The 26,323-nt window shown below is 36.2% G+C and overlaps 1 protein-coding gene across 6 annotated transcripts in view; it reads left to right on the top strand.

The window, feature by feature from the left end:
* STK33 (serine/threonine kinase 33) overlaps window positions 1-26,323 on the top strand; it is a 185,717-nt gene that overhangs the window by 155,794 nt on the left and 3,600 nt on the right. For all 6 annotated transcript variants that reach the window (XM_020870826.2, XM_070473354.1, XM_070473355.1 and 3 more), the window contains one exon: window positions 13,727-13,924. In XM_020870826.2, the coding sequence (XP_020726485.2) occupies window positions 13,727-13,924 (198 nt within the window). The remainder of the gene's footprint in view (window positions 1-13,726; window positions 13,925-26,323) is intronic.

Genomic DNA, 26,323 nt, shown 5'->3' with positions numbered 1-26,323 from the left:
ATAAAACATGTATTTATATAAAGTAAGTAGTGTAGTAGTAGTACTATTAGGTTTTTAAGAAGAGAGCTATTATTCCTTTTAGTGGATTATAAAAACTACTTAAGTGAGAAACTTGTATGCAGGACAAGAATTAACAGTTAGAAATGGACATGGAACAATAGACTGGTTCAAAATTGGGAAAGGAGTACATTAAGGCTGCAAATTGTCACCCTGCTTATTTAACTTCTATGCAGAGTACATCACGTGAAATGCCAGGCTGGATGAGTTACAAACTGGAATCAAGACTGCTGGGGGAAATAGTAACAACCTCAGAAATGCAGATAATACCACTTTAACACTTTAATGGCAGAAAGTGAAGAGTAACTAAAGAGCCTCTTGATGAAGGTGAAAGAGGAGAGTGAAAAAGCTGGCTTAAAACTCAACATTCAGAAAACTAAGATCATGGCATCCAGTCCCATCACTTCATGGAAAATAGATGGGAAAACAGTGACATACTTTATTTTGTTGGGCTCCAAAATCACTGCACATGGTGGTGACTACAACCATGAAATTAAAAGACGCTTGCTTCTTGGAAGAAAAGCTATGACAAACCTAGACAACATATTAAAAAGCAAAGACATTACTTTGCCAACAAAGGTCCGCCTAGTCAAAGCTATGGTTTTTCCAGTAGTCACGTATGGATGTGAAAGTTGGACTGTAAAGAAAGCTGAGTGCCAAAGAATTGATGCTTTTGAACTGTGGTGTTGGAGAAGACTCTTGAGAGTCCCTTGGACTACAAGGAAATCAAACCAGTCAATCCTAAAGGAAATCAGTCCTGAATATTCATTGGAAGGACTGGTGCTGAAGCTGAAACTCCAATCCTTTGGCCTCCTGATGTGAAGAACTGACTCATTTGAAAAGACCCTGATGCTAGGAAAGATTGAAGGCAGGAGGAGAAGGGGACAACAGAGGACAAGATGGTTCGATGGCATCCCTGACTCAATGGACATGAGTTTGAGCAAGCTCCAGGAGATGGTGAAGGACAGGGAAGCTTGGCATGCTGCAGTCCATGGGGTTGCAAAGAGTTGGTCACAGCTGAGTGACTGAACAACTGCATCTTTTCTGAGGATTAAACCTAGAGTAACTTTAGAGAGAAACCTCATGATAACAGGATTCAGAGAATAGTGATACCCCTAGGTAGATAAAGGACTATTTTGAGATGGCATGTATGGTGGGTGAGACTACAACCAGGGCAGGAAGTAAAAATAGGAAGCAAAGACAACCCAAGTTCCTCCTTTGCCTCGCTCTCTTTGCCTTTCTCAAGGCCTGGTGCCTGTTCTCTCACAGGGATCAGAAGTAATAAAATCAGAGCAGTGCTGATGCCCCGCTTGAGTGAGATGCTAAGGAAAATGGGTGGGAATTACTGGATCTAAACCAATGACTTGCCTGTTGGCCTCCACCCCCTAGGATAGGTAGATTATAGTTTTAGAAGTGCCTCCTCCTAAGGTGACTTCTCTTTGGAAGAGAAGGTTGATTATGAAATCCTGAATTGAGGAGTTGCTTGGTGGGGGCAGATTTTTGGTGCCTAGGATTTTGAGCTCCTGGGGCTAACGATCTGGTTCTGGTCTGTTTTCCTGAGGAGCTATTACTCCCCAAGGAGTGTGAGCTCACAGGCCACATTTTACACACCATTAAGAGAGTTTAGAATAGGCAGAAGGCAGACCCAGACTTTAGAAGTCAACAAAGTGAACATGCTAAAAGAGATAAGTGAAGATGTTAATAATATGAAGCAAGAAATAAAATGGTAAAACAGAACCAAGTAGAACCATTTAGGTATAATAGTTGACAGAGTTGCAGTTATATAGGACAAGTAGTGAAGTGTGTGCAAATGAAGAGTGAATTAAAATAACTAGATCAGATTATGTAACTTTAATAGAACTTTATAGAAGGGAACAGATGAAGATAAACATACTGAAAACTTAAGGAAAAATGAAGCTATGTGGAGTTGAAAGTAAAAGTTACAAGATTCATATAATAATAATCTCAGGCAAAAAAGTGAAAATAGGAAGAAGGAAGTCTTTTAAAAATAAAAGAGATAATTCATCAGAATTAAAGAAAAAAGATTTCAGCTTTAAATAATGATAAACTACCAGGTAGGAGAGAGAAGGAAAAACTGACAAAATTGACATAATAAGGTTTAAGAATATAAAAAACAGAAAATTCTCAATGTTCCCAGAGAGGAAGAGCAATATCATAAAAAGAAGGAGAATAATCTTGACATCTTTTTTTTAGCAGCATTATTGGATGCATGTGTAAATGGAGTGATAATTCTAAATGTATTAAAGGAAAAACATTTAAACTTAGAATTTTATACCCATTGACATTGTCATTCAAGTGAAAGGCAATGATAAAAAATATTGTTAAGTATACAAAGCCTCAGGTTTGCCACATAAGTCCTAGATTTAAAACACTTGTTGAAATAATTAAATAGGTCAGAGAAATTCTGTAGATGCTGTAAAAGCTGTGTGTACCAGAGTCTTTAAATACCTCGTTAAAGTCTGTTGGCGTCCAAAGAAAAAGAGAGAGAAAGACCAAAGAAGAAGAGGACACAGTATATTCATAGTAACCCAGATATAAAATGTGAGATAATATACACATGATAAGCATTGAGAAAGGAGAGAGAACATTGGTACATGAGAGGTAGCTAAACTGGAAGATGTAGACAACAGATTTTCAAAGCAGTAAAGGATTTTAAAAAAAAACGTACAGAGTGGGACAAGTTGTAATAAACTTGAGTAGTAGAAACAATTTCAAATAAGTTAATGGGTTAGAAGTACCTGTTAAAAGACATAATGTCAGGTTGAATTTTTAAATTTCTAGCTAAGTGCTATTTACAGGAAGCACATTTGAAGCATAAGGGCACAGAAATATTGAAAGAAAAAGAGTGGAAAAGAACATACTAGGCAAACACTAACCAAAAAAAGCCCGAGTAACTGAATTAATATCAATTAAATATACCTTGCTACAAACAAATCATCATTAGAGATAATGAAGATTACTGTATCATGACAACAGTTCAATCCAAACAAAATATATAAATTTAAACACATGCAACTAATAAGGTAATCTCAAAAATATATTTCAAAAATTGACAAAATTCTATGGAGAAATTGGCAAATTCACCACCATAGTGGGAGATTTTAATGTACTTCTCTCAATTACTAATATGTGAAGCATATGCAAACAGAAGTAGAGATATTTAACAATATAATTAACAAGCTTATTTTGGTGGACACATACAATTCTGCATCTAACAATTAGAGAATATACATTTTTCTTAACCACACATGGAAGGAACTTTTACCAGAATTAATCTAACCAGGAAGCAAGCAAGCCTTAACAGATTATGTTCTCTAACAATACACAATTAAGTTGAAAGTTAATCAAAATGAGATTAAATACTGCATATATTTGGAAATTCATTCATATGCTTCTAGATAAGTCATGGGTTAAAAAAATAGATCCTAATGAGAAAAAGTTTTTAATTTCTAGAACTGAATGGTAATGAAAACACAGCATATCAAAACCTGTGGATACAGTAAAAATGTGTTTCAGCAGAAATTTATTACTATCACCTAATGTATGTACATTGGGAAGAAGAAAGGCTAAAGAGGAACTACATATCCAACTTAAAATTTTGGGAAAATATCCCAACAGAATATACACAAATAAGTAGTAGGAAAAATAAACCTAAGGGTGAAAAAGAAAGCAGAGGTAGAAAAGAGAAGATCAGTAAGACCAACATTTGATTCTTCAAAAAAACCAACAAACAGATAAACCTTTGGCAAAAATAAGAAAGAAACAAGACAAAAATAATATTTCACAGGAAAAAAGGAATACAGCTGCAGATAAGGCAAAAATTAAAAGGATAAAGATTAAAAAGATACAGGAATAGCACCACAAACTGTTTACTAATAAGTCTAAAAACTTAGGCAGCATATTAATTCTGTATATTCTAGTATAACAAAATTAGACCGGTGAAAAGCAAACCTATGAAAAAGATCCATTTTGTTTATTTATATAGATCTAAAACCTTAAAATATTAGGAAGTTGGATTCAACTGTGCTTATAAATTGGTCATAATCATGTTGGATTTTCCCTAAAATACAATGATGGTCTAATTTCAGAAAAAAATCTATAAATATAAATTCCTACATTAATATATTAAAGGAGAAAAGATATCATCATTTCAAAGAAAGCACTTGTCTTGTAGTAAGACCCAACATACATTCGTAATTTAATTAGGAATGAAAGAAAACATCCTTAACCTGATAAAAGATTACAGCAAATATCATTTTAAATGGGAAATGTGAGAAGCATTTTCTTTAAAGAAAGAGCTAGTCAAGGAAATCAGCTTCTAGTAGTTTTTTCAATGTTGTTGATCTTTGTCTAAGACAAGGAAAATAGTCATGAGAATTGGAAAGCAGAAATAAAACTTTTATTATTTGTAGTAATATACAAATGACTAGACAAACTCTTATAATAATAAGAGAGCTGAGAAAGATAGCTGAATTTAAGGATGGTACACATCAATAAATAAGAGTGTCAAATCAATACATTGTACACCTTAAACTTACACAGTGTTTTATACCAACTGTGTCTGTGCTCATTCAGTCATGTCCAACTCTTTGTGACCCATGAGCTGTAGCCCACCAGGCGCCTTTGTCCATGGAATCCTCCAGGCAAGAATACTGGAGCAGGTTGCCATTTCCTACTCCAGGGAATCTTCCTGACCCAGGGATCAAACCCACATCTCTTGCGCCTCCTGCATTGGCATGAGGATTCTTTACCACTCTGCCACCTGGAAGCCCTGTATACCAATTATAGCTCAGTAAAACTGGGGAAAAGATTGATATTCAAAGTCAATTGCACTTCTTTTCACTAGCAACCAACAATATAAAATGCAAAAAAAAAGAAGACATGTAAAACTGTATTCACAAATTTATAATTTCTAAAAATGCAGCATTACACTTATAAGACCTCTTTGAGGAAAGTTATGAAATTTTATGGGAAAACATTTACTCAAGTGTAAATATATACCATAATTTAGGTCAGGAGACTAAATATCATAAACATTTATTTCCTCATATTGATGTACATATACAATGCAAATCTAATCAAAATTCCTCTTTTCGCAACCCTAAAATTTATAGTGAAGTATAAAGGGTCAAAAATAGCCAAGGCCTTTTTGAGTATTTTGCTGTAACAGAAATTATGACTATTTAGTTAGCACAGTGTGATAATGATATAGTAGTAAGCAAATTGACAGGTAGAATAAAATAGAAAGTGTGGAAACATATCCATACATGTCTGGAACATTTATGATAGTGGTAGTATGATGCATCAGTGGATAAAAGGAGAGATTATTCAATAACTGGTGTTCAAATAAATGGCTGTCCATATGAAGAAAAAGAAATTGGGTACCTATCTTATATGGTAGACAAAAGTCAACTTCTAATCAGCCAAGGACTTAAATAATAAAAATTTATATTTGCTTTTAGTGTAAATATAGGTGAAACCCTTTTGGAACTTGGGGTGTGTAGAAAAGGATTTTATAAACAAGATACCAAAGTCATTAACATAAAAGAAATGAGGAATAAACTTGACTTATATTAATCTTCAGAATTTCTATTCATAAAATAGCATTTTAGGGAAAGCTGATAGATTATAGACTAGAAGAAGGCTTTTGTAACCCAAATAACGAAGAAAAGATTAATATCATGAAATCTCAGTGATTCTTACAAATCAATACAAAGTAGACCAACCGCCTAGTAGAAAATGGACAAGCAACTGGACAGGACCAGACATTTTTACAAGTAAGGACCTACAATTAGCTAATGAACATGCAACAAGATGCTCAGTTACATTAATGATCAGGGAAATACAAATCAGGACTTCAGTGAGATAAACTAAAAATTAAAAAGCCTGACAGTAGTAGGTTTTGGAACACATGCAGATAAAGAGTCTCTTTAAATCATTGCTGTTGAGAATATACTGGTACAACTACTTTGGAAAAAGGGTCTGACATTATCTATTAAAGTTAACCATTCATATACTCTATACCAAGAAATTTAATTTCTAAGAATATACCCAAGGAGTTCTTCTACATATGTACCCTTGGAGACATACACAATAAAGTTTGTAGAAGTGTTTATAGGAGCAAAAACCCAGAGTCACCCCAAATTCCCTCTTCCTAGAGAATGAATAAATTGTGGTATAGTCTGACAATGGAATATTTTACAACTGTGAAATGGTTGAGCCACATGTAATAATATCTATGAAGCAATGAAATTTATTTTTAAAGTAATCATAGTTTTGTTAAAATATAATTTACTTACTGTAAAATACACAGATTTTAAGAGTTTAGCTGATGAATTTTTATATATGTATACTTTCGTGTAACCACTGTTCAGAACAAAATACAGAACATTTCCACCCCCACCAGAAAGTTCTTTTGTTCCTTTTTCCTAAGTTCATTTTGTGCCACTCACCAGCAATGGTGTGAGAGTTCTAGTTTTGCTCCTCATCCTCTCCAATGCTTGGTATTGTTAGTATTTTTAATTTAGATACTTTGGTAGATATATAATGGTATCTCATTGTGGTTTTAATCTGTGTTTCCCAAATGACAAATGAAACTGGTCATGTTTTATGTTTATGCTAATTTATTTATTTATGCTAATTGTCCTTTTGAATATCTTCTTTTACAAAATATCTGTTCAAGTCTTGCTCCCATTTTCTATTTCTTTTTTAAATGTATTGATTTATATAAGTTTGTTACATATTTTAGATGTAAGCCTTTGTCGCACACACACACAAATATATGTACAGTAACAAGCATTATAAGAAGGTGACTTAAGAAAAGAACATGAGAAGAATTACTGCATATCCTTGCTCAAGCAGATGTCCTATGAAAAAGAAGAGATCATTAGAAATTGAGGGTCTTGAAACTGATCCCCTGCAAACTATCCCTGCCCCCGCAGGCCATATGAAGTCTTCTTATACAGGCAGGTACACGCTACCTGCTCCAGTTTGAAGAATGTTGGTTTGGAATATATTGAGTCTGTTTTCATTTTTCTAGCTTTATTGAAATATACTTGACATATAGCACTATATAAACTTAAGATGTACAACAGTGATTTTATATATATATTATGAAATGATAATCACAATTAGTTAATACATCCATCACCTCGCATAGATTAATGTTTTTATTGTGATAGAAACTTTAAAGATCTATCCTCTTAGCAGCTTTCAAGTATACATTACAATATTGAAGGCTCAGCAACACCTCTAGCTAGAAATTCTTGGCAGACAATTGGAAATGCAATTTTGGTATAAGGGTAAATTACTCAATTTCTCAGGCTGTTTCCTCTTAAAGAACAGGGGAATCAACACCAACCTTGTCTGTTTTCATTATTTGTTCTACTTGTGAAAACAAAATCACTGAGGTGACTGTTAGGAAAAACTTTTAAGTGGTGCACTTGCTTACTTTGGTGATTATTACCTTCATTATTACCTTTCTCCACTGCTGCCTTGGACTCACTGAGACCCATTAGGACATGTTTAGTGATTTTATTGGGTGCCGTCTGTCCTATGATTTATGCTATTTCTTTTTCTATATAATTTATATTAATTGTTAGTCATATAATAGTTGCCATTACCCTTGGTAAATGATTTAAATGGTAAACAAAGCAGGAAAAATAACTTCCTCCCTCTATTCCCTCATTCCCTCTTATTAAAGATAACCATTGTTAAATCTCTTATGTCTTCTTTTAAATACATTCTATATATTTTTTTGTATCTACTTTTCACAAATGGATTTATATTATGCAAACTTATATTTTTCATCAAATGTATTTTGGAACAATTTCCTTATTTTTTAAAAGCAGCGTTGTATCCAAAACCATGGATATGCTATTATTTTTCCCTTCTGAATATGAAATATTTAAACTGTTTCAGGACTTTCCTATTACAATGGTGCAACAAATGTTCTTGTAAATATATGTTTGTATACTGTGTCAGCATATAGGATAAATTCTTAAAAGTTGAACTACTGGTCTGTGAGAGTATGCTTTACACATTTTGATGGTTTATTACTGACTAATCCTCCCATAAAAGGCAAGTAAATGAGAAACCTGTATCCCCACACCCTCACCAAGAGAATCATCAAACTTAAATTTATGTCCATCTATTAGGTATAAATTGGTAACTCATTGAGCATCCTTTTATGTGCTTTTTTTATAAAGTGACTATTCCATTTTCCTGGTGGTAAAGAATCTGCCTGAAATGTGGGAGGACCTGGGCCCAATCCCTGGGTCGGGAAGATCTGGAGAAGGGAATGCCAGTCTACTCCAGCATTCTTGCCTGGAGAATCCCATGGACAGAGGAGGCTTGCAGTTGACAGTGCATAGGGTTGCAAGGAGTCAGACACAGCTAGGCAGCTAAGCAGCAGCAGCATCTGTTTTCCTGTTGAAAACATTTTACCCCTCAGAACATTACAAAGTAAAGTGCTCTAGCTATTTATGAAAAGTAGAAAATAAAGACTATGAAGTCCCAGAATGTTTCCTTTTAGCTTAGCTTATTTTATGTTTTAAACCATCTTATCCAACTCATACATATTATTCATTCATTTTAAAATACTTATTAAATATTTATTATTTACAAAATACTGATAGGCTCTATCCTTGAAAAGGTAAATTTTGTTAGATGATGATGTATGCTTGGGTCTATATTTGTAGGACCTGCCTACTTAGGTATTAAGTCCAAATATTGGTATTTGACCAAACTTCTCCTCTGAGTGTTCAGCTTTCTAGCTTTTCAAAATAAAGTAATCTCAAGCTGTTAATTAAACAAGTAGAAATTTGTTAACCAGAAGGTTAATTTTCTACTTATGAGAGCCTCAGATTATCAGTCTGTTACTGCTGCGCTCTTGCCCTTCACTGTTTCATGGTTGGTGAGTTCGGGGCGTGACTCCCTGAACACAGCCAATAAAGGGAGTTCAGAAGTTACTGTTCTGATGGTGAGGAATCTCCACAATCTGCAGGGTCTACCCTAAAATTATACCAATTTTTGTTTGGTTGATTCATGTATAATTTCTCTTGAGCCTAGAAGGCTCATAACATGCAGCCTGGGCCCTTTATTCATCTGGTCAGTGCAAGCATTTGATGCAATTCCTCCTTCAACTGCTAGCAGGCAGGAAGCAGGGAGTCTAGTAAGTTATTAGATGGGCTTTAGACAAGAGGGAAAGTGTGGAGTCCATACCACTGTTTGTGCCCTGTTTGATATCACAAGAAAATATAGGAAGCAAGTAGTTAAAATTTTATAAATAGTAGAGTGTTTTTGAGGGGATAATGTTCCTGTTCTGGATCTTTTGCTCTCCTCCCAGTCTCTTTGGAATAAGAAATAGGATCATTTCTTAGAATACAAAGGTGCTCTACTTTAGACTTGTAGCGTGTCAGTCACCAAGCTCTTGGGTGTGTGTGTGTGTGTGTGTGTGTGTGTGTGTAAACCAAGCATTTGCAAGATTGCTAGAAATGCAGGTTCAAGATAGTTCTTGCTTTGCACAGTAGTGCAGAACCATAAAAATAGTATATATTGAAGCTGTGAAAAATGATTTTAATAATCAATGGAAAAATTATGATCCATGCCATTTACATTTTTTGTTAAATGTTAAAAAAACTCCCTAACTGTTAATTGGAGAAGGCAATGGCACCCCACTCCAGTACTCTTGCCTGGAAAATCCCATGGACGGAGGAGCCTGGTAGGCTGCAGTCCATGGGGTTGCTAAGAGTCGGACATGACTAAGCAACTTCACTTTCACTTTTCACTTTGATGCATTGGAGAAGGAAATGGCAACCCACTCCAGTGTTCTTGCCTGGAGAATCCCAGGGATGGGAGAGCCTGGTGGGCTGCCATCTATGGGGTCGCACAGAGTCAGACATGACTGAAGTGACTTAGCAGCAGCAGCAACTGTTAATTATAAATAAATATAGGGAATGAGACAAAAGTAAAGCTATTTTTTTTTGCACTGTAATTTAAAACATTAGAAATATTGAGACTTAAAGTATCTTATTTTTTGGTTAAAAACTTATCAAGATTAGTTTAAAGAATGCTTACCTTCTTATAATACAGAGGGAAATATCTTTTTTATGCCTTGGCAAATTGTCATAGTGTTTTACAAGCTTGGATTAACTTGTAACGTGGTATTCTTTGTCTTTCCAATGTCATGAAATATCTCTGAAAATTCTTTAAATTTGTTTTTTTTTGTGTGGGCACCATATTCTCTGAAGTATCTTTATCCTTCCTCATTTGTCTTACTAAGTTCCTTTGGTTGCACATCTGGATTCCTTCAGTGACAGTGTCAACATTCTCATGGTCAGCTATTTCTTCTGTTACTCCATTTACGTTTGATTCAGGTTTTACTTCCAGTGTTATCACTTTAGTTTCTTTGTTGCAATTTCATCTTTGTTGGCAAATTACCTGGGAGACAAGGAAGCAACACAGCTGCACACATTGCTGTCTGTGTGTGACCTGAGTAGCAGATGGATGGTGTCCCGTCACCAACAGACGTGACCTGTCACTGACCATGATGCATATCTGTAATTTACATGGTGATTGTGTATGGAAGAGCTCGCAGTGAAGTTTGAACTTTATGCAGTGATAGTTAATGTACCATAGTGACTAAAATTTTAACTGTGTTGCTGGGTGACTGATACTATTTAACAAATTCATGATGACTGAAATTCATGCATATCAAGGCTGTGCGAAGCCAATACTGCCTAAATAAATTGGCTATCACATGGTACTGGTTGCATATGATTTCTGCAGTAATTACAGTTTTGTTGGGTATGCTGATTGTACAGTGAGCTCATTCTTTTGTGCTTTTTGGAGGTGACTCACAGAATGTAAGTTTTAATCTTCTATCTACCTATATCAGGACAAGCCAGATTGTGCTGTGGTAGCAAACCACTCCCAAATCTCAGTGTTCCTGACGCCTTCCATGGCACATTGGCTTGGAGGAGGGAAGCGAGTTCCGTTCCACTTTGCCTTCGCTCAGGGACCCAGGCTGAGGGAACTCTGTCTCTGTGCTTCTGTTGTTACTGATGCAGGTATTGAGAACATGTAAACCACAAGCTTTCAAAGTTTCTATCTAGAAGTGATACACAGTATTTCAAATCACATTTTCACTGGGCCAAACAAGTCATATGGTCATGTCCCAAAAGAAGTAGACAGGCAAGATTCTAGTTTGTGCCTTGAAGACAGGAATGTTGCGTAAGCACCATCAATAACTACTGTGGATCCAGAGAGTTAACTTGTGGAGAGTTTACCAGGGAAGGGCAGTTGATGACTAGGATTACAGACCTAGATGTGTCAGATTATCTCTGTTTTCTAATGAGGGATTGAAGTTCAAGGCAAAGTTGTGTGTACTGGTATTCTAGGAGCCTGGACACTGTGATTAGTGTTCAAGGTTGCAATGAAGCCAGGAAGTTATAATAGAGGCCAGATGAACCATTGGTAAAGCAGGGCTCTTGACAGAACCTTGGAGATCAGAAATCATTCAGATGAGAGCTCTGAGACTATGTACTGTTCTAAACAATTTCAATTCCTTTTTGGCCTCTGAGTCTTCATCTGTGCTTCATTTAAGTTGATGACATCTTTGGAAGTTCTGGGATACTTAACAGAGAACTTAAGCTTCAAAAGAAGTGTAGGCTAGGGGTTGGCAGAAGGCATGGTAAGGGTATTCTGGAAGTAAATGGGTAGAGGCTGCAGAAGTGCAGCCAAAAGTAGGATGCTGTGAAAGTGGTAAGAATATAGATCTTCTTTAAAAAGGATAACGTTGAAGAACTACAGGGAATGAATTACATAATGACCCTCATTTAGTTACTACTATTCCATGCTTTGTGTTTGTCTGTGTCTTTAACCCTGAATTTATTAAGCTGTGCAAATCCTCCACAGTGTACTCAGATGGCTGCCCTTAAAGTGCCTGGCTGTTTACTACTCTGTATCCCTGTTGCTTAATGCTTCAATCCATTCACATGTCAAATTAATTTAGAGTCACTCCATAGTTGTGCTCCTGCCTAAACTTCCTGTTTTTAATCTAAATGTGATCCAAACTTCTTGTCCAGACTTTCTCTACTAGTCTGCATTAGGAGCAAAAATATTTAAGGTATACCTAATCTAGCAGGAGCCCTGAGAGGCTGCATTCATGCATTTCCTGGCATTAGATGGAATATTTTATTTGAGAAAAATATAGCTAATATTAAGTGGTTAATTTTCGTATGAGCTACTCACATCTGGAATTAAACAGGGCATAGAATACATTATAATCAAATGATCACATTATATCAAAATCTTCCAGTCAACTAAGAGCTTTCAAGTCAAACATCTTTGTTCTTGGATACAATACCAGACTAATCAGCTGAACTTAGATTTTTTACCTAGACATTTTGATGTTATATAGACTTACCCATAGGGCTTCCCTGGTAACTCAGAGGGTAAAGAATCTGCCTGCAGTGCAGGTTCAATCCCTGGGTAGGGAAGATCCCCTAGAGAAGGGAATGGCAACCCATTCCAGTATTCTGGCCTGGAGAGTTCCATGGTCAGAGGAGTCTGGTGGGCTACAGTCTATGGGGTCGCAGAGTCGGACATGACTGAGCAACTAACACACACATACACACAGGCTTACGCTTAGTGTTGGACCCAGTAGACTTTGGACAACTTCTTTCATTCTTTCAGTTTCTCTATTATTTTCTAAGAACAGAGCTGTAAGGGGGTCTTTGGATTCCAGGGACTTGCCCTATCTAGTGTTCTTTTGCACAAGCATGCTCTATTATTCTTTTTTTTTCCATTTATTTTTATTAGTTGGAGGCTAATTACTTTACAATATTGTAGTGGTTTTTACCAGACATTGACATGAATCAGCCATGGATTTACATGTGCTCCCCATCCCGATCCCCCCTCCCGCCTCCCTCTCCATCCCATCCTGCTATGTCTTCCTAGTGCACCAGCCCTGAGCCCTTGTCTCATGCATCCAACGTGGGCTGGTGATCTGTTTCACCCTTGATAATATACTTGTTTCAATGCTATTCTCTCAGAACATCCCACCCTCGCCTTCTCCCACAGAGTCCAGAAGTCTGTTCTATACATCTGTGTCTCTTTTTCTGTTTTGCATATAGGGTTATCGTTACCATCTTTTTAAATTTCATATATGTGCATTAGTATACTGTATTGGTCTTTATCTTTCTGGCTTACTTCACTCTGTATAATGGGCTCCAGTTTCATCCATCTCATTAGAACTGATTCAAATGAATTCTTTTTAATGGCTGAGTAATATTCCATAGTGTATATGTATCATAGCTTCCTTATCCATTCGTCTGCTTATGGGCATCTAGGTTGCTTCCATGTCCTCGCTATTATAAACAGTACTGCGATGAACTGTATTATTCTTTTAAAACTGAATATTCTCCCACCCCTAAATTTTGGTATATTGTAAAAAGTATTAGTGAAGAGGTCTGAGACATGTCAGCTCAAGGAGGATTCTCAAAAGGGCATCAGAAGTTTTGCTATTTATTCAACATTATAATTTTTCCATGTGACTTAATGAATTTGTGAGATTATATTACTAAAATATGTAAGAGTCTTCAATTTTTAAACTGTTTATAACCAAAAATTCATCATTTAATATTAGGGCAATACACTTTCTTCAGCGAGACCAACCAATGTGTTAGAAATGATGAAGGAATGGAAAAATAACCCAGAAAGTGATGAGGAAAGCACAACAGACCAAAGAGACAGCGGGTCTGGACAAGAGGATATGAAAGTGTACCAACCCAGCAGAAATGTCCCTGATGTCAGTAACTCTTCAGATGAAGAGGAAGGAAAACAGGTAGGAAGAACCAACAAAACAAGTAGGGAAAACAATTGTTTCATTTCTCCAAACTGTAAAATACCTTCACAACACTTGGAACATTTTTGCAGCTCTTTTTTCTTGTTGGATTGTAATGGTTTGTAACAAAAGAGACTTGCATGATAAAGAAAGTAAAGCTTGAAACTAGCATGATTTAGTGATGTGGGCTAGATGCTTATTTTAAGATCTGTGATTACATAGGGGAGGGGTCTGCAAACTTTTCCTCTAACAAATAGTGAATATTTTAGGCCATAATAGTCTCTGTCACAACTTCTCAACGCTGATGTTATAGCATGAACACAGGCATAGACAACAACTGAATGTTCCAGCGAAACTTTACAGAGACAGGTGGTGTGCTAGATTTGGCTAATGGGTCACAATGAATACTGTATGTATTTTACCAGGCTATACAATTTGGAATGGGTTTATGTATTACTTCAAAAATTGCTATTACATTAGTTAGTAATTTCCAATTTTATGATACCTAAAATTGTTTGTATAGTCTTATTATCTTACTTTATTAGATATAGTTTTATTCTTTTTGGTGAATAAAATTTAGTAACATTTGGTTAATTCTAGATTGCATTCTACTAATTCAATATCTTGACAATTTACCCAAGTCCTCTTTTCTTTTGTTTCTGTGATTGAGGAAAAACTTTCTGTATGTTTGTTCTCATTCTTGTCTTGAAGTCTAATCAGCATATTTGAGTTCTTCTTTAATGATGGAACATCTTGCCATCAGGGGCCAGATTTACTTCTGGGCACCCCAGACTTCTTATGAGGAGTTGCTTTTCGGTTCTCTGAGACCTAGAGATGGGCAGAGTGGAGAGAGGGACTGGAGGGTAAATCCTGATCCGCAGTCAGGAAGGTGCAGCATGGCTGCCTGTTCCTGCCCTGCCACGAATTCTGTCAGAAAGTTGAGGAAAGAGGCCCAGTAAAGTGATCTGGTTGATTTTTATTTACTCATTGGGAACTTCTTCATCTAGTTGATAGCAAATGTCTAGATAATAGGCTTAACATTTAATTATTTAGACATTTTGAAATAGCTATATTTTTATGTAATGTAAACATAAGGTTATTGAATCCCTTCTCCAGAATCACCTTCTCTAGTCTGTCAACAACTCCTGCAGTGCTCAGCAGCTGTGTGTATTTGGTATTCTTGTTAAAAATAACATCCTAAAAACCCATGTCTGCATTTCCTCATTGAACATAGTTTGAAAAATTTCTTGTTAGCTGACTTAGAATTTTATACACACGTACATGTGCACACACACATACATAAACATACTCACACATATATCCATACACACATACACTCACACACTCTCATACACATACATTACGTATTACACACATGCATCAACAATAATATACTCACACATGGTAGTGATGTTTAGTTGCTAAGTCATGTCTGACTATTGTGACCCCATGGATTGTAGCCCACCAGGCTCCTTTGTCCGTGGGAAATCCCAACCAAGATTACTGGAGTGGGTTGTCATTTCCTTCTCCAGAGGATCTTCCTGACCCAGGGATCAAACCCAGGTCTCTTGCAGGCAGTCTCCTGTATTGCAGATGGATTCTTTACCAACCAGGGAAGCTTGTATATGTGTATATATCTACATATATGCATATATACAAGTATATTTATATATGTATATACTCATATATATACAAACACAAATCCATGCATACACATGCATACACACATTACCTTTTGTAATCTTGGATTATATCTATGTTCACTGATCTGAACATAAAATACGCTTGTAAACCAAATGTTTGGTCGTCTTCCATCTCCTTTCTCATTGCTCTGTCACGTCTCTGCTCTCCTCCTGCGCTCTCTGAGTCAGAGTAGAGGGATAACGCTTGCCGTGATGTTCTCAGTGTGGTGTTCTCAGCTACTTCCAGTTAGGGAACAGAAGGATTGAAATTTGAGGTGCTTATGGATGCTAGAACTAGACTCAGTGGATTGAAAATTTAAGAATATACGTTTCTACTTATCAACAATAACTTTTCCACAATCAGAGCTCACCTGCCGTAGCACAGGCAGGACTGTGGATAGTAAATCTCACCTTTCAGCCATTGAAAGCATTCATACAAACTCTGGAAAACTACTTGTTATAAATGCTGTGCCAGGAATTTCTACATAATGGGTAGGAGTTTGCCCTGGATGTCCTTTAAGGACTTTTCCTGTGCTTAGGTTTTGGCTATGACATCTTGGGAGGAATACCTTACCTTATTTGGGAGTTTTTCTGAAGAGTGTTACCCCTTAAAAGAAAGTCTTCTCTTGTATATTAAGCTTTTTCATGGATTTTTATGAATAAATATGCACTTTGTTAATTACATTGAAGTTGAGTTTAAGAAATTACTTCTTTTTTTTCCCCCAAGTCTTCATTAACAGCAAATAGTAGAGTATAAGATCTAAAGTGATAACTGAAAATAGGATTGGCCATTTAGTCTTGAGTCCATGCAGGATTCATATAGTAATTAGTATCCTTAAGAGTGAAACTTTAATTTTATTAAAAATCATTCTAATAATATTGAAATTTTCCCATGGGAAAAATTCATTTGTTAAAATTAGATTATATGGATAATTTGATATGATAACTATTTATACTTACTATAAAGAGATGTATATGATTCTTTTTCTATTAAAATATTTGAAATTTGGCTTTACTGTACATGCAGACTGCCACAGATCCTGCTTTCCATAGTATCACTGTTCTCTCTTCTGGAGAATCTGATAAATCCATTTAGAGCTCCTGATTTTGTACTTCTCACAAATGAGAGTAATCACACTTTTTAGATAAGTGGCAAAGTGCTTGGAAAACTAGCAGAAAAAATGAGGAATTATTTAAAAACAAAAACAAAAACAAAACACTTGAACTAAGCACCTTCCCCTTTCTCTGGGTAACTCTTCCTTATTTCCAAATGCCCTGGACATTATGGAAAAATACAGTGTGAATCTCCTCATTGTTCATGTTTGGATGAAGATATTATACTTCACCATTTCAACCTTATTTTCAAATAGTTGGCATTTGGCAATGTCCATTTTTAAAATTTTCATTTTCAACCTTTAGTTTGTTTTTGGTAGCTGTATTTTTTTGAAGCTAGAACTGTTCTCTCTTATATATCTTGTATTTTACAGCCTGTACATCTAGAAAGTGTTTTGTGTTATTGGGAACCCTCTAAATTCCCCACAGTGGGTTCTTAATCTACTCTATCAGGCAGACCCAAGTTTAACTCCTATAGCAGCATTGACTCATCTTCAGATGAGACACTTGGCAGACTATTGCTTATTGCAGGAACATGCCTTTTGCATTCAGTCCTTAGTGATTTCTGATAAGCAGTACACTACTTTCATTGTTCATTAAGCTCAAGAAACAATCGAAGAGAAATGAAGGCCTGTAATTAAAATGCACAGCCACATAACCATAGAGGGAGGGACTAGCAACTCTGCATGTAACAAAAGTATATTTGCATTATAGAATTCTCCCTTAATAAAGAAGGAACTTCTTAGCTGTTAATTTGTTTACTGAACACAGTCTTGAATGTACTTATTTAGTGAAAATGGAAAATTTTTGTGATCATTTTTCTTGACTGAAAACATAGACTTTATAGAATCAAGGAAATGGTACGTGTATCAGAAGATTTTTTTTATCCAGTCTAGAAAATAGAAAGGCAAGGTGTCTTAGCAACTTTGAAAGGTTATTTTGAGCAATGCAATGTGTTCATTAGCAGTTCTTAAAAGACAAAGGATATTTGAATTTAAATAAGATTGAAATTAAACAGCTGAACTTTGTGGTATATTGACCTGTTGCTGTGAGGAAAAAGTCAAGTTTTCTTAGTATTTTAGTACTGTAGGATAAAAATTTCTGTTCTTACAAATTAAATCTTAGTTTCCTGAACCCCTGTGAATCATGTGCAGATTTTGTGGTTCTTCCATGTTTTGGGCACACACTTATACTCCATCACAGAAGCACTGTAATATGGCATGTGTGCCAAAGCATTCCATTTACCATGTCCTACTGGTTAAAAGCACAGGCTCTAGATCTGGGCTGCCTCGATTCAAATCCTGGCTTCACCACTTAGAAGCTTTAGGACCTTGGGCAAGTCTCTTGGCCTCTGTTTCCTCATATCTAACATGGGAATAATAATGATGTCAACCAAGGGGTAAATGAAATCATGCATATAATACTCTTGACATATGGTAAGCGTGCATTAATGTTAGCTATTATTAATTTTATTATTATTTTACTAAAAACCATGCATGGCTTCCATGTGGCTCAGATGGTAAAGAATCTGCCTGCATTGTGGGAGACCTAAGTTCAATTCTGGATTGGGAAGAGGCCCTGGAGAAGAGAATGGCAACCCACTCCAGTATTCTTGCCTGGAGAATCCCATGGACTAATGGGCTGCAATCCATGGGGTCTTAAAGAGCCGGACATGACTGACGCTCTCACTTCACGTCAAAGAGCTTGCTTAGAATATTGCTAAAATCGCATGTTCTTTCTTGTCTGCTTTAAGGCTCCTTTGGGCAGAGGTGTGGGCCTAAACTAATGAACAAACTAAGAAATATCATTTTCAAAGGTGATCAGGTAATGCTTCCAGCCTCACTTGCCCTCTCAGTTTAGCAAGATCCCTAAGGCACTGTGGTAGATTGGATTGTTTTTCTCAATTATTTAAAACCTCTCTATAAGGAATATGTACATTCCTACCCATTTCTCCCTATTAGAGTAGATGGATATTTTCTCATCTCACTAATGTTGGTCTTAGCTATATTATTGACTTTAGCAAACAGAATGTTGAGGTGTGATATAAGCAGAGACCATAAAAGTGTTTGCATGATTTAGCTTGCTCTCTTGTATTTTGGCCACCTGCCATGAGAAGAACATGACTACAGAAGCCACAGTTCTTGGAATTATGAAGGTCTGTGGAACAGACTTGGAACCCAATACAAAACCTGAAGTCCAGCCTAGCACCTCCAAGTGAAAATTAATGTTCATTGTTTTAACATACTGAGACTTTTCTAGTTCTTTGTTATGTAGTTGTATAGAAAAGAGTTAACACAGCAAGCCTAAGCTGCTATCCTTGAAAAGGCCTGTTTTCAAGGTTAGCCCTTGGCTAGCTTTTGGGAACTTAAGATTTTGGGACAGCTACTATTAACTGATAAGAATGATTAATTGTGCCTAAACCTTACAAACAATACAGTTAATGCTGACCACCTGCTTTCCCTCTGGAAGTCTGGGGTTTTGGTAGGTGCTAGGCAGAGAATGCCCCCATGGTCAGCTCCCAGTAAAAACGCTGGGTGTTGAGTCTCTCTGAGCTTCCCTGATTGGCAGCCTTTCACATGTATTGTCACAACTTGTTGCTGGGGTAATTAAGTGCATCCTGTGTGACTCCTGGGAGAGGACTCTTAGAAGCTTGAACATAGTTTCCACTGGACTTCTCCTCAAGGGTCTTTTCACTTCCTAATAGTGCTCCGCATCTTCTCACTATAATAAATCATAGCAATGAGTACAGCTCTATGCTGATTTCTGTGAGTCTTCATAGTGAATCATAGGACCTAGAGACCTCCCAAACACAGTAGCATAGCTGTAGCAATAGCTGACTAATACAGGTACAAATAATTAATTGTGCTAACATGAATTTTAGCCTGTTGTTCTTTGATCTAATGCTGTCAGCAAAGCCACTTGCTAGTTTGGATTCCCAGGCTTCCATAAACAAGGCTTTTGTCCCTACTTCTCTTCCTATTAGAATCTCCTGTGTAAGGCTTGGGTTTCACCACGGATTTAGCCAGACTTCCATGATTGAAGGGACATATTAGTGAATCTTTTCAAATCATTTCCCTGCTCTCCCAAACCTGGCTTTTGCTCAGCTCCCCTTAGAGATTATAACTGTTAGTATATGCTGTTATTATTTTTCCTGATGGAGAACCAACCCATTGGGTTGGGTTGTAAAAACACTGCTTCATATTAATTTGGGTCCATTCATCTCTTATCCTACCTTTGTGCTATAATTGTCTCATGTATTACATATATGTAATTATCAACCCTACAAAACAGTGTTTTAACTTTTGCTTTGAGTAGTCTTATTTCCAAGAAATTAAAAGGAAAATTGTCTTTTATATTTACCCAGATACTTACTGTTTCTGATGCTTTTCTTTCCTTTCAGAAAATCTGTGCTTCCATCTAGTATTGTTTCTCTTCAGCCTGATGAACTTCCTTTGCATTTCTTGTATTGAATGTCTGCTCTCAGTTTTCTTTTATCTAAAAATGTCTTTATTTTGTCTTAATTTTTGAAGGACATTTTCTCTGTTTACAGAGTTCTAATTTGACAGGTAATTTTGGTCCACACTTTAAAGATGTTCTTCTTCTGCCTTCTGGCATCGAATTCTCTGATAAGGAGTCATTGGTAATTTGAAGTGTTCTTTTCCTGTATGTAATGTGTCGCTTTTCTCTGAATGTTTTCAGGATTCTCTCTTTATCTTTGGTTTTCAGCAATTTGAGTCATATTGCTTAGACATGTTCTTCACATTTATCTTGCTTGGGATTTGCTGAACTTCTTGGATCTGTATTTCTGTCTTTTGCTAAATTTGGGAAATTTTGTAAGCACTTTCTTCTTTTTTCTGATACTCTTAATTGCTCATATGTTAGACCATTTGATATTGTTCAGTAAGCCTCCAAGGCTGTGTTCATTTTTTTCAGTCTGTTCTTTAAATTGGATACACTCTATTGATCTATCTTCAGGTTTACTCTTTCCTCAGTTGTGTCCATTTTCCTGTCAAATCTGTCTGGTTTAATACTTAATTTCAGATACCATATTTTGTTTTAAAATTATTATTTGGGTCTTCTTTATTATTTGTTTTTCTATGGAGACCTATTTTATTTATAATATAATTTTTCACTGTACATCATTGATAATAGTAATGATAATCACCTGTTTGCTAATTCCAGTATCTGGGTTCATCTCAGAATCTGTCTCTATTGATTGTTATTTCTGTTAAGTAATTTTGGATTGTATCCTGGACATTGGAAATGTTGTGTTGTATTAACTCTGAATTCAACTGTGTTCCTTCAAAAAGTGTTGACATTTCTGTTTTAGCAGGTATTTAGTTGATTGGATAAAAACTGAAAATTATTTCTTAGCAGTTCAAATCTTAGGTTGGTTCATTTATCTTAGGTGAATGGAATATAAGATTCTCTTTCTCTGGCTATCTGCTTTAGGAATTCTCTCACTACTCTTTGGCGTCTGTGGTTGCTTCGAATTAGTTCTTTAGATCAGAGAGAGAAAATTGTGAAAGCATCTGGAGTAGAGGGAGGAGGCACATTGCCATCAAAGGAGCAATTCTGACATATCAACAGAAATAATGGAAGCCAGAAAATAATGGAACAACATTGTTAAACTGCTAAGTGGAAAATAATATAAAACAAGAAACCTGTCAACTTGGAATTCTATATCTGCTGATATTTTCCTTCCAAGATAAACGTAAAATTCTAAAACGTTTTCAACTGTGTAAAAGATGAGAGAATTTTTGCCAGCATATCTGACTATGAAAAGTGAAAGTGCTAGCTGCTCAGCTGTGTCTCGTGCTTTGCAGTCCCTTGAACTGCAGCAGGCCAGGCCTCCCTGTCCTTCACTGTTTTCTGGAGTTTGCTCAAACTCATGTCCATTGAGTCAGTGATGCCATCCAACCATCTTGTCCTCTGTCATCCCCTTCTCCTCCTGCCCTCAATCTTTCCCAGAATCAGGGTCTTTTCCTTTGAGTTGGTTCTTTGCATCAGGTGGCCAAAGTATTGGAGCTTTAGCTTCAGCATCAGTACTTCTAATGAATATTCAGGGTTGATTTCCTTTAGGATTGATTGGTTTGATCTCTTTGCTGTCCAAAGGACTCTCAAGAGTCTTCTCTAACACTGCAATTTGAAAACATCAGTTCTTTGGCACTCAGCCTTCTTTATGGTCCAGCTCTCACATCCATACATGACTACTGGAAAAATCATGGCTTTGACTAGATGGACCTTTGTCAGCAAAGTAATGTCTCTACTTTTTAATAGGCTGTCTAAGCTGGTCATAGCTTTTCTTCCGAGGAGCAAGCATCTTTTAATTTCATGGCTGCAGCCACCATCTGCAGTGATTCTGGAGCCCAAGAAAATAAAGTCTGTCACTGTTTCCATTGTTTCCCCATCTATATGCCATGAAGTGATGGGACTGGATGCCATGATCTTAGTTTTTTGAATATTGAGTTTTAAGCTAGCTTTTTCACTCTCCTCTTTCATGTTCATCAAGAGGCTCTTTAGTTCCTCTTTGCTTTCTGCCATTAGCGTTATGTCATCTGCATATCTAGGTTATTGATATTTCTTCTGGCAATCTCAATTCTAGCTTGTGCTTCATCCAGCCCAGCATTTTGCATGATGTACTCTGCCTAGAAGTTAAAAAGGCAGGGTGACAATATACAGTCTTGACACACTTCTTTCCTAATTTTAAACCGTCTGTTGTTCCATGTCTGGTTCTAACTGTTGCTTCTTGACCTGCATACAGGTTTCTCAGGAAATAGGTAAGGTAGTCTGGTGTTCCTGTCTCTTTAAGAATTTTACACAGTTTGTTGTGATCCGCACTATCAAAGGCTTTAATATAGTCAATGAAGAAGTAGATGTTTTTCTGGAATTCCTTTGCTTTTTTTATGATCCATCAGATGTTGGCAAATTTTATCTCTGGTTCCTCTGTCTTTTCTAAATCCAGCTTGTACATCTGGAAATTCTTGGTTCATATACTACTGAAGCCTTGCTTGAAGGATTTTGAGCATTACCTTGCTAGCATGTGAAATGAGCTCAGTTGTACTGTAGTTTGGACATTCTTTAGCATTGCTCTTCTTTGGGATTGGAATGAAAACTCATCTTTTCCAGTCCTGTGGCCACTGCTGAGTTTTCCAAATTTGCTGGCATATGGAGTGGAACATTTAACAGCATCATTTTTTAGGATTTGAAATAGCTCAGCTGGAATTCCAACACCTCCACTAGCTTTGCTCTTTATGTGAGTAGCCTTATATAAGAAATATATTGATATATATTTGGAATTCAATTTCTCTTCTTCCCTTTGCTTTTCTTTCCCTTCCTTCTTCCTTTTGAAAAGCACAGGAATGTGAGAGATACTATAACTGTAGCTGAAAACTTATATCAGAATATTCTGTCACTTGGACCTTGTGCAGGCCTATAATTTAAATGTGTGACTCTAGAAATGGTTGCTATGGTGATAAACCACTTTACTTAAATAGCATGTATTTTACTCAAAATTCAGAGAAATGGTAACAGTTTCTAGTAATCGTGTACTGGTATTAACTTCAAGGATATGCCTAGAGCTTACAGGTTTTGCATGTATTATAACCAGATGAGTTTATCAGGTTAAAGTTATGCCAGTGAATAATGAAATATGTGCACTTAGCCCAGTTTTCTTGTTATGTATATCACTTTGCACACATGGAGCCCCCTTTTCAAGATTAATAATATGATCTGGAGACATCAGGCCCATGGTGCTAGATTACTGAAAAATAGAACTTGGGTGGGGGGAACCATATAAGGTTATCTTATCCATCATTCTACCTCTAGTAGGAATGCCTGTTCTTCAGCAGTCCTAAGCAGTAAGAGTTCACCAAAGATGAAGAACAATTGAAATGCTGCCTGCTTAGGTGAGCCCCTGTTGTAACCATCCTGACTGTAGCACTCGAGATGCTGTCTAGCTCCACAGTGCTAGACAGCATATTTCCTCTTATTCTTTATAAATAACTCTTATAAAGAAACTTCCATCCATTATCACATCAATAGCCTGTATGTAAACCTTCTCTGGTCTCTTTGTATCTATTCAGACTGGTTGCAGAATTTCAGGTATGAATTCTTCATGATAACTAAGGATAGAAGAATTTTTTCTTTGATTTCTAAGATGCTTTCTGATGATAGCCAGGTTCTTTTGGTCACTGTGCAGTGGTATGGTACACCAGTATCTTTAGAGCAGTTTGCAATGATTTTTAGATCCTCTCTTGGAGAACATTCTATAGTGTCTTTTAGATGTTCTTCTGGACTAATAATTATGACCAACAATCTCTTAACGATCATTTAGATAGACTCTTTCCCCCCAGAAATGAATATGGAGATTCCTCTCTCATATTTTTCCCCCTTTGTACAATCTTATGGGAGTTCATCACCTTCTATGCGCCTTTCATGACCTGGAAGATCTTAGTAGCTTCTAGCCTTGGCTATAGAAATTTCAATTTCCATCTCTCTGTTCTATTACTTACAAAACATACAAAACTGTAAAATTGCATCAGTTACAGCATAGATCCCTGAAGAGTCCCATCAACTATGAGAGAAGAAAAAGAGAAACTTAAATTTTAGATAACCTGTAACCTACGAAAGAAACCTTCAAAAATCCTAGAGAAAAGCATAGAAGTTGGAATTTGCTTTGGTTATTTATATTCCAAGGAGATGAGAGGCTTGGCCTTTCGTGAAGAAATCTATAGCTTGGCCTGAAGAGCACCATGTGGGCCAGCCTGCATCCATGTTTTTGTTAGCATCGGAGAACAGTTTCAGTGAGGGGATGTTTAAGGAGGAAGGCTCAGTCTTTAGGAAAGCTCTAATGATTCTGATTCCTAAACAATGGCATCCTAAATTTAATGCAACTTCAGATTAGCAAAGAGAAGTGGTAAAGTACATACACACATAACATTTTACAAGGTATACACAAACCACACAAAAGTTTTTAAGCATTTGCAATAAATATTTGCATAAAGGCAATAGATTTGCATTGACGTTACCAGGGAGTAAAGAATAAACAAACATTGTGATTTGTTTTCATGCAGCCAGTTTCAGGCTGATTTTGAAGCTCAGTTGAAATATGATTGAATAAAAATATTTTTAAATAATGCTACCAACAAGGGATTCACTTCCAAAATATACAAACAGCTCATACAGCTTAATATCCAAAAGTCAAAGAACCCAATCAAAAAGTAGACATTTCTCCTAAGAAGACATATAGATGACCAAAGGCACATGAAAAGATACTCAGTATTGCTAATTCTTAGAGAAATGCAAATTAAAGCTACAAAAACACACTAGTCAGATGGCCATCATTAAAAAAATCTACAAATAATAAATGCTGGAAACAATGTGGATAAAAAGGAACCCTCCCAGTTTGTAGGAATGTAAATTAGTGCAGCCACTATGGAGGTTTCTTTTCTTTTTTTTTTTTTTAATTTTTTTTAGTTACCATATGATCCTGCAATCCCACTCCTGGGCATATTTGTGGAGAAAACAGTAATTTAAAAAGATACATGCACCCTTTGTTCGTAACAGCATGATTTAAAATAGCCAATACATGGAAGCAACCTAAATGTCCATCAGCAGATGAATGAATAAATAAAATGTGTCATATATATATATATATGAATATTACTTAGCTATAAAAAGAATGAGATAATGCCATATGTAGCACCATGGATGAACCTAGAGATTATCAAATGAAGTAAGTCAGAGAAAGACAAATATCATAATATTTTTTATATGTGGAATCTATAAAATGATACAGATGGACTTATTTACAAAACACAAATAAACTCACAGACATAGAAAACAAACTTGGAGTTGCCAAAGGGGATGCCAGGAGCAGGGAAGAGATAAGTTAGGAGGTTTTGACTAATATATTCATACTACTAATAAAATAGGTAAGCAACAAGGACCTATTGTATAGTACTGGAAACTATTCTCAATACCTATAAAGGAAAAGAATCTGAAAAAGAATATATATAGAACTGAATCACTTTGCTATATATGTGAAACTAACCTAGCATTGTAAATTAACTATTATTGTTGTTGTTTAATTGCTAATTTGTGTCTGACTCTTTGTGACCCCATGGACTGCAGCCCACCAGGCTCCTCTGTCCATGGGATTTCTCAGGCAAGAATACTGGAGTGGCTTGCCAGTTCCTTCTCCAGAGGATCTTCCTGACCCAGGGATCGAACCCACGTCTCCTGTATTGCAGTCAGATTCTTTACCACTGAGCCACCAGGGAAGCCCAAATTAACTACACTTCATTAAAAAAACAAGCAAACCAAAAACATAAAAATAGGGTCATAATAACCAAAAATTATGGTTGACTGTATTAGTTTTCATCAGTTTTTGATACCAAATTGAAAAAGAAATAAGAAAATAGGTACTCATAATGTTTCTGTAAGTGTATAAGGTGGTACAACTACAACAGAAGGCAATATGATGATGTCTCTCAAAATTACAAATCCATACAACTTATGACCCAGAAGTTCTCCTTCTAAAATATATATCCTGTAGATACACTTACACATGTACACAGTGACACAAGTACCAGATTATTCA

The sequence above is a fragment of the Odocoileus virginianus genome, chromosome 10 (assembly GCF_023699985.2).
Source record: "Odocoileus virginianus isolate 20LAN1187 ecotype Illinois chromosome 10, Ovbor_1.2, whole genome shotgun sequence".
Classification (NCBI taxonomy): domain Eukaryota; kingdom Metazoa; phylum Chordata; class Mammalia; order Artiodactyla; family Cervidae; genus Odocoileus; species Odocoileus virginianus.
The sequence above is the reverse complement of the archived record's forward strand: the minus strand, read 5'-3'. Positions and strand labels throughout refer to the sequence as shown.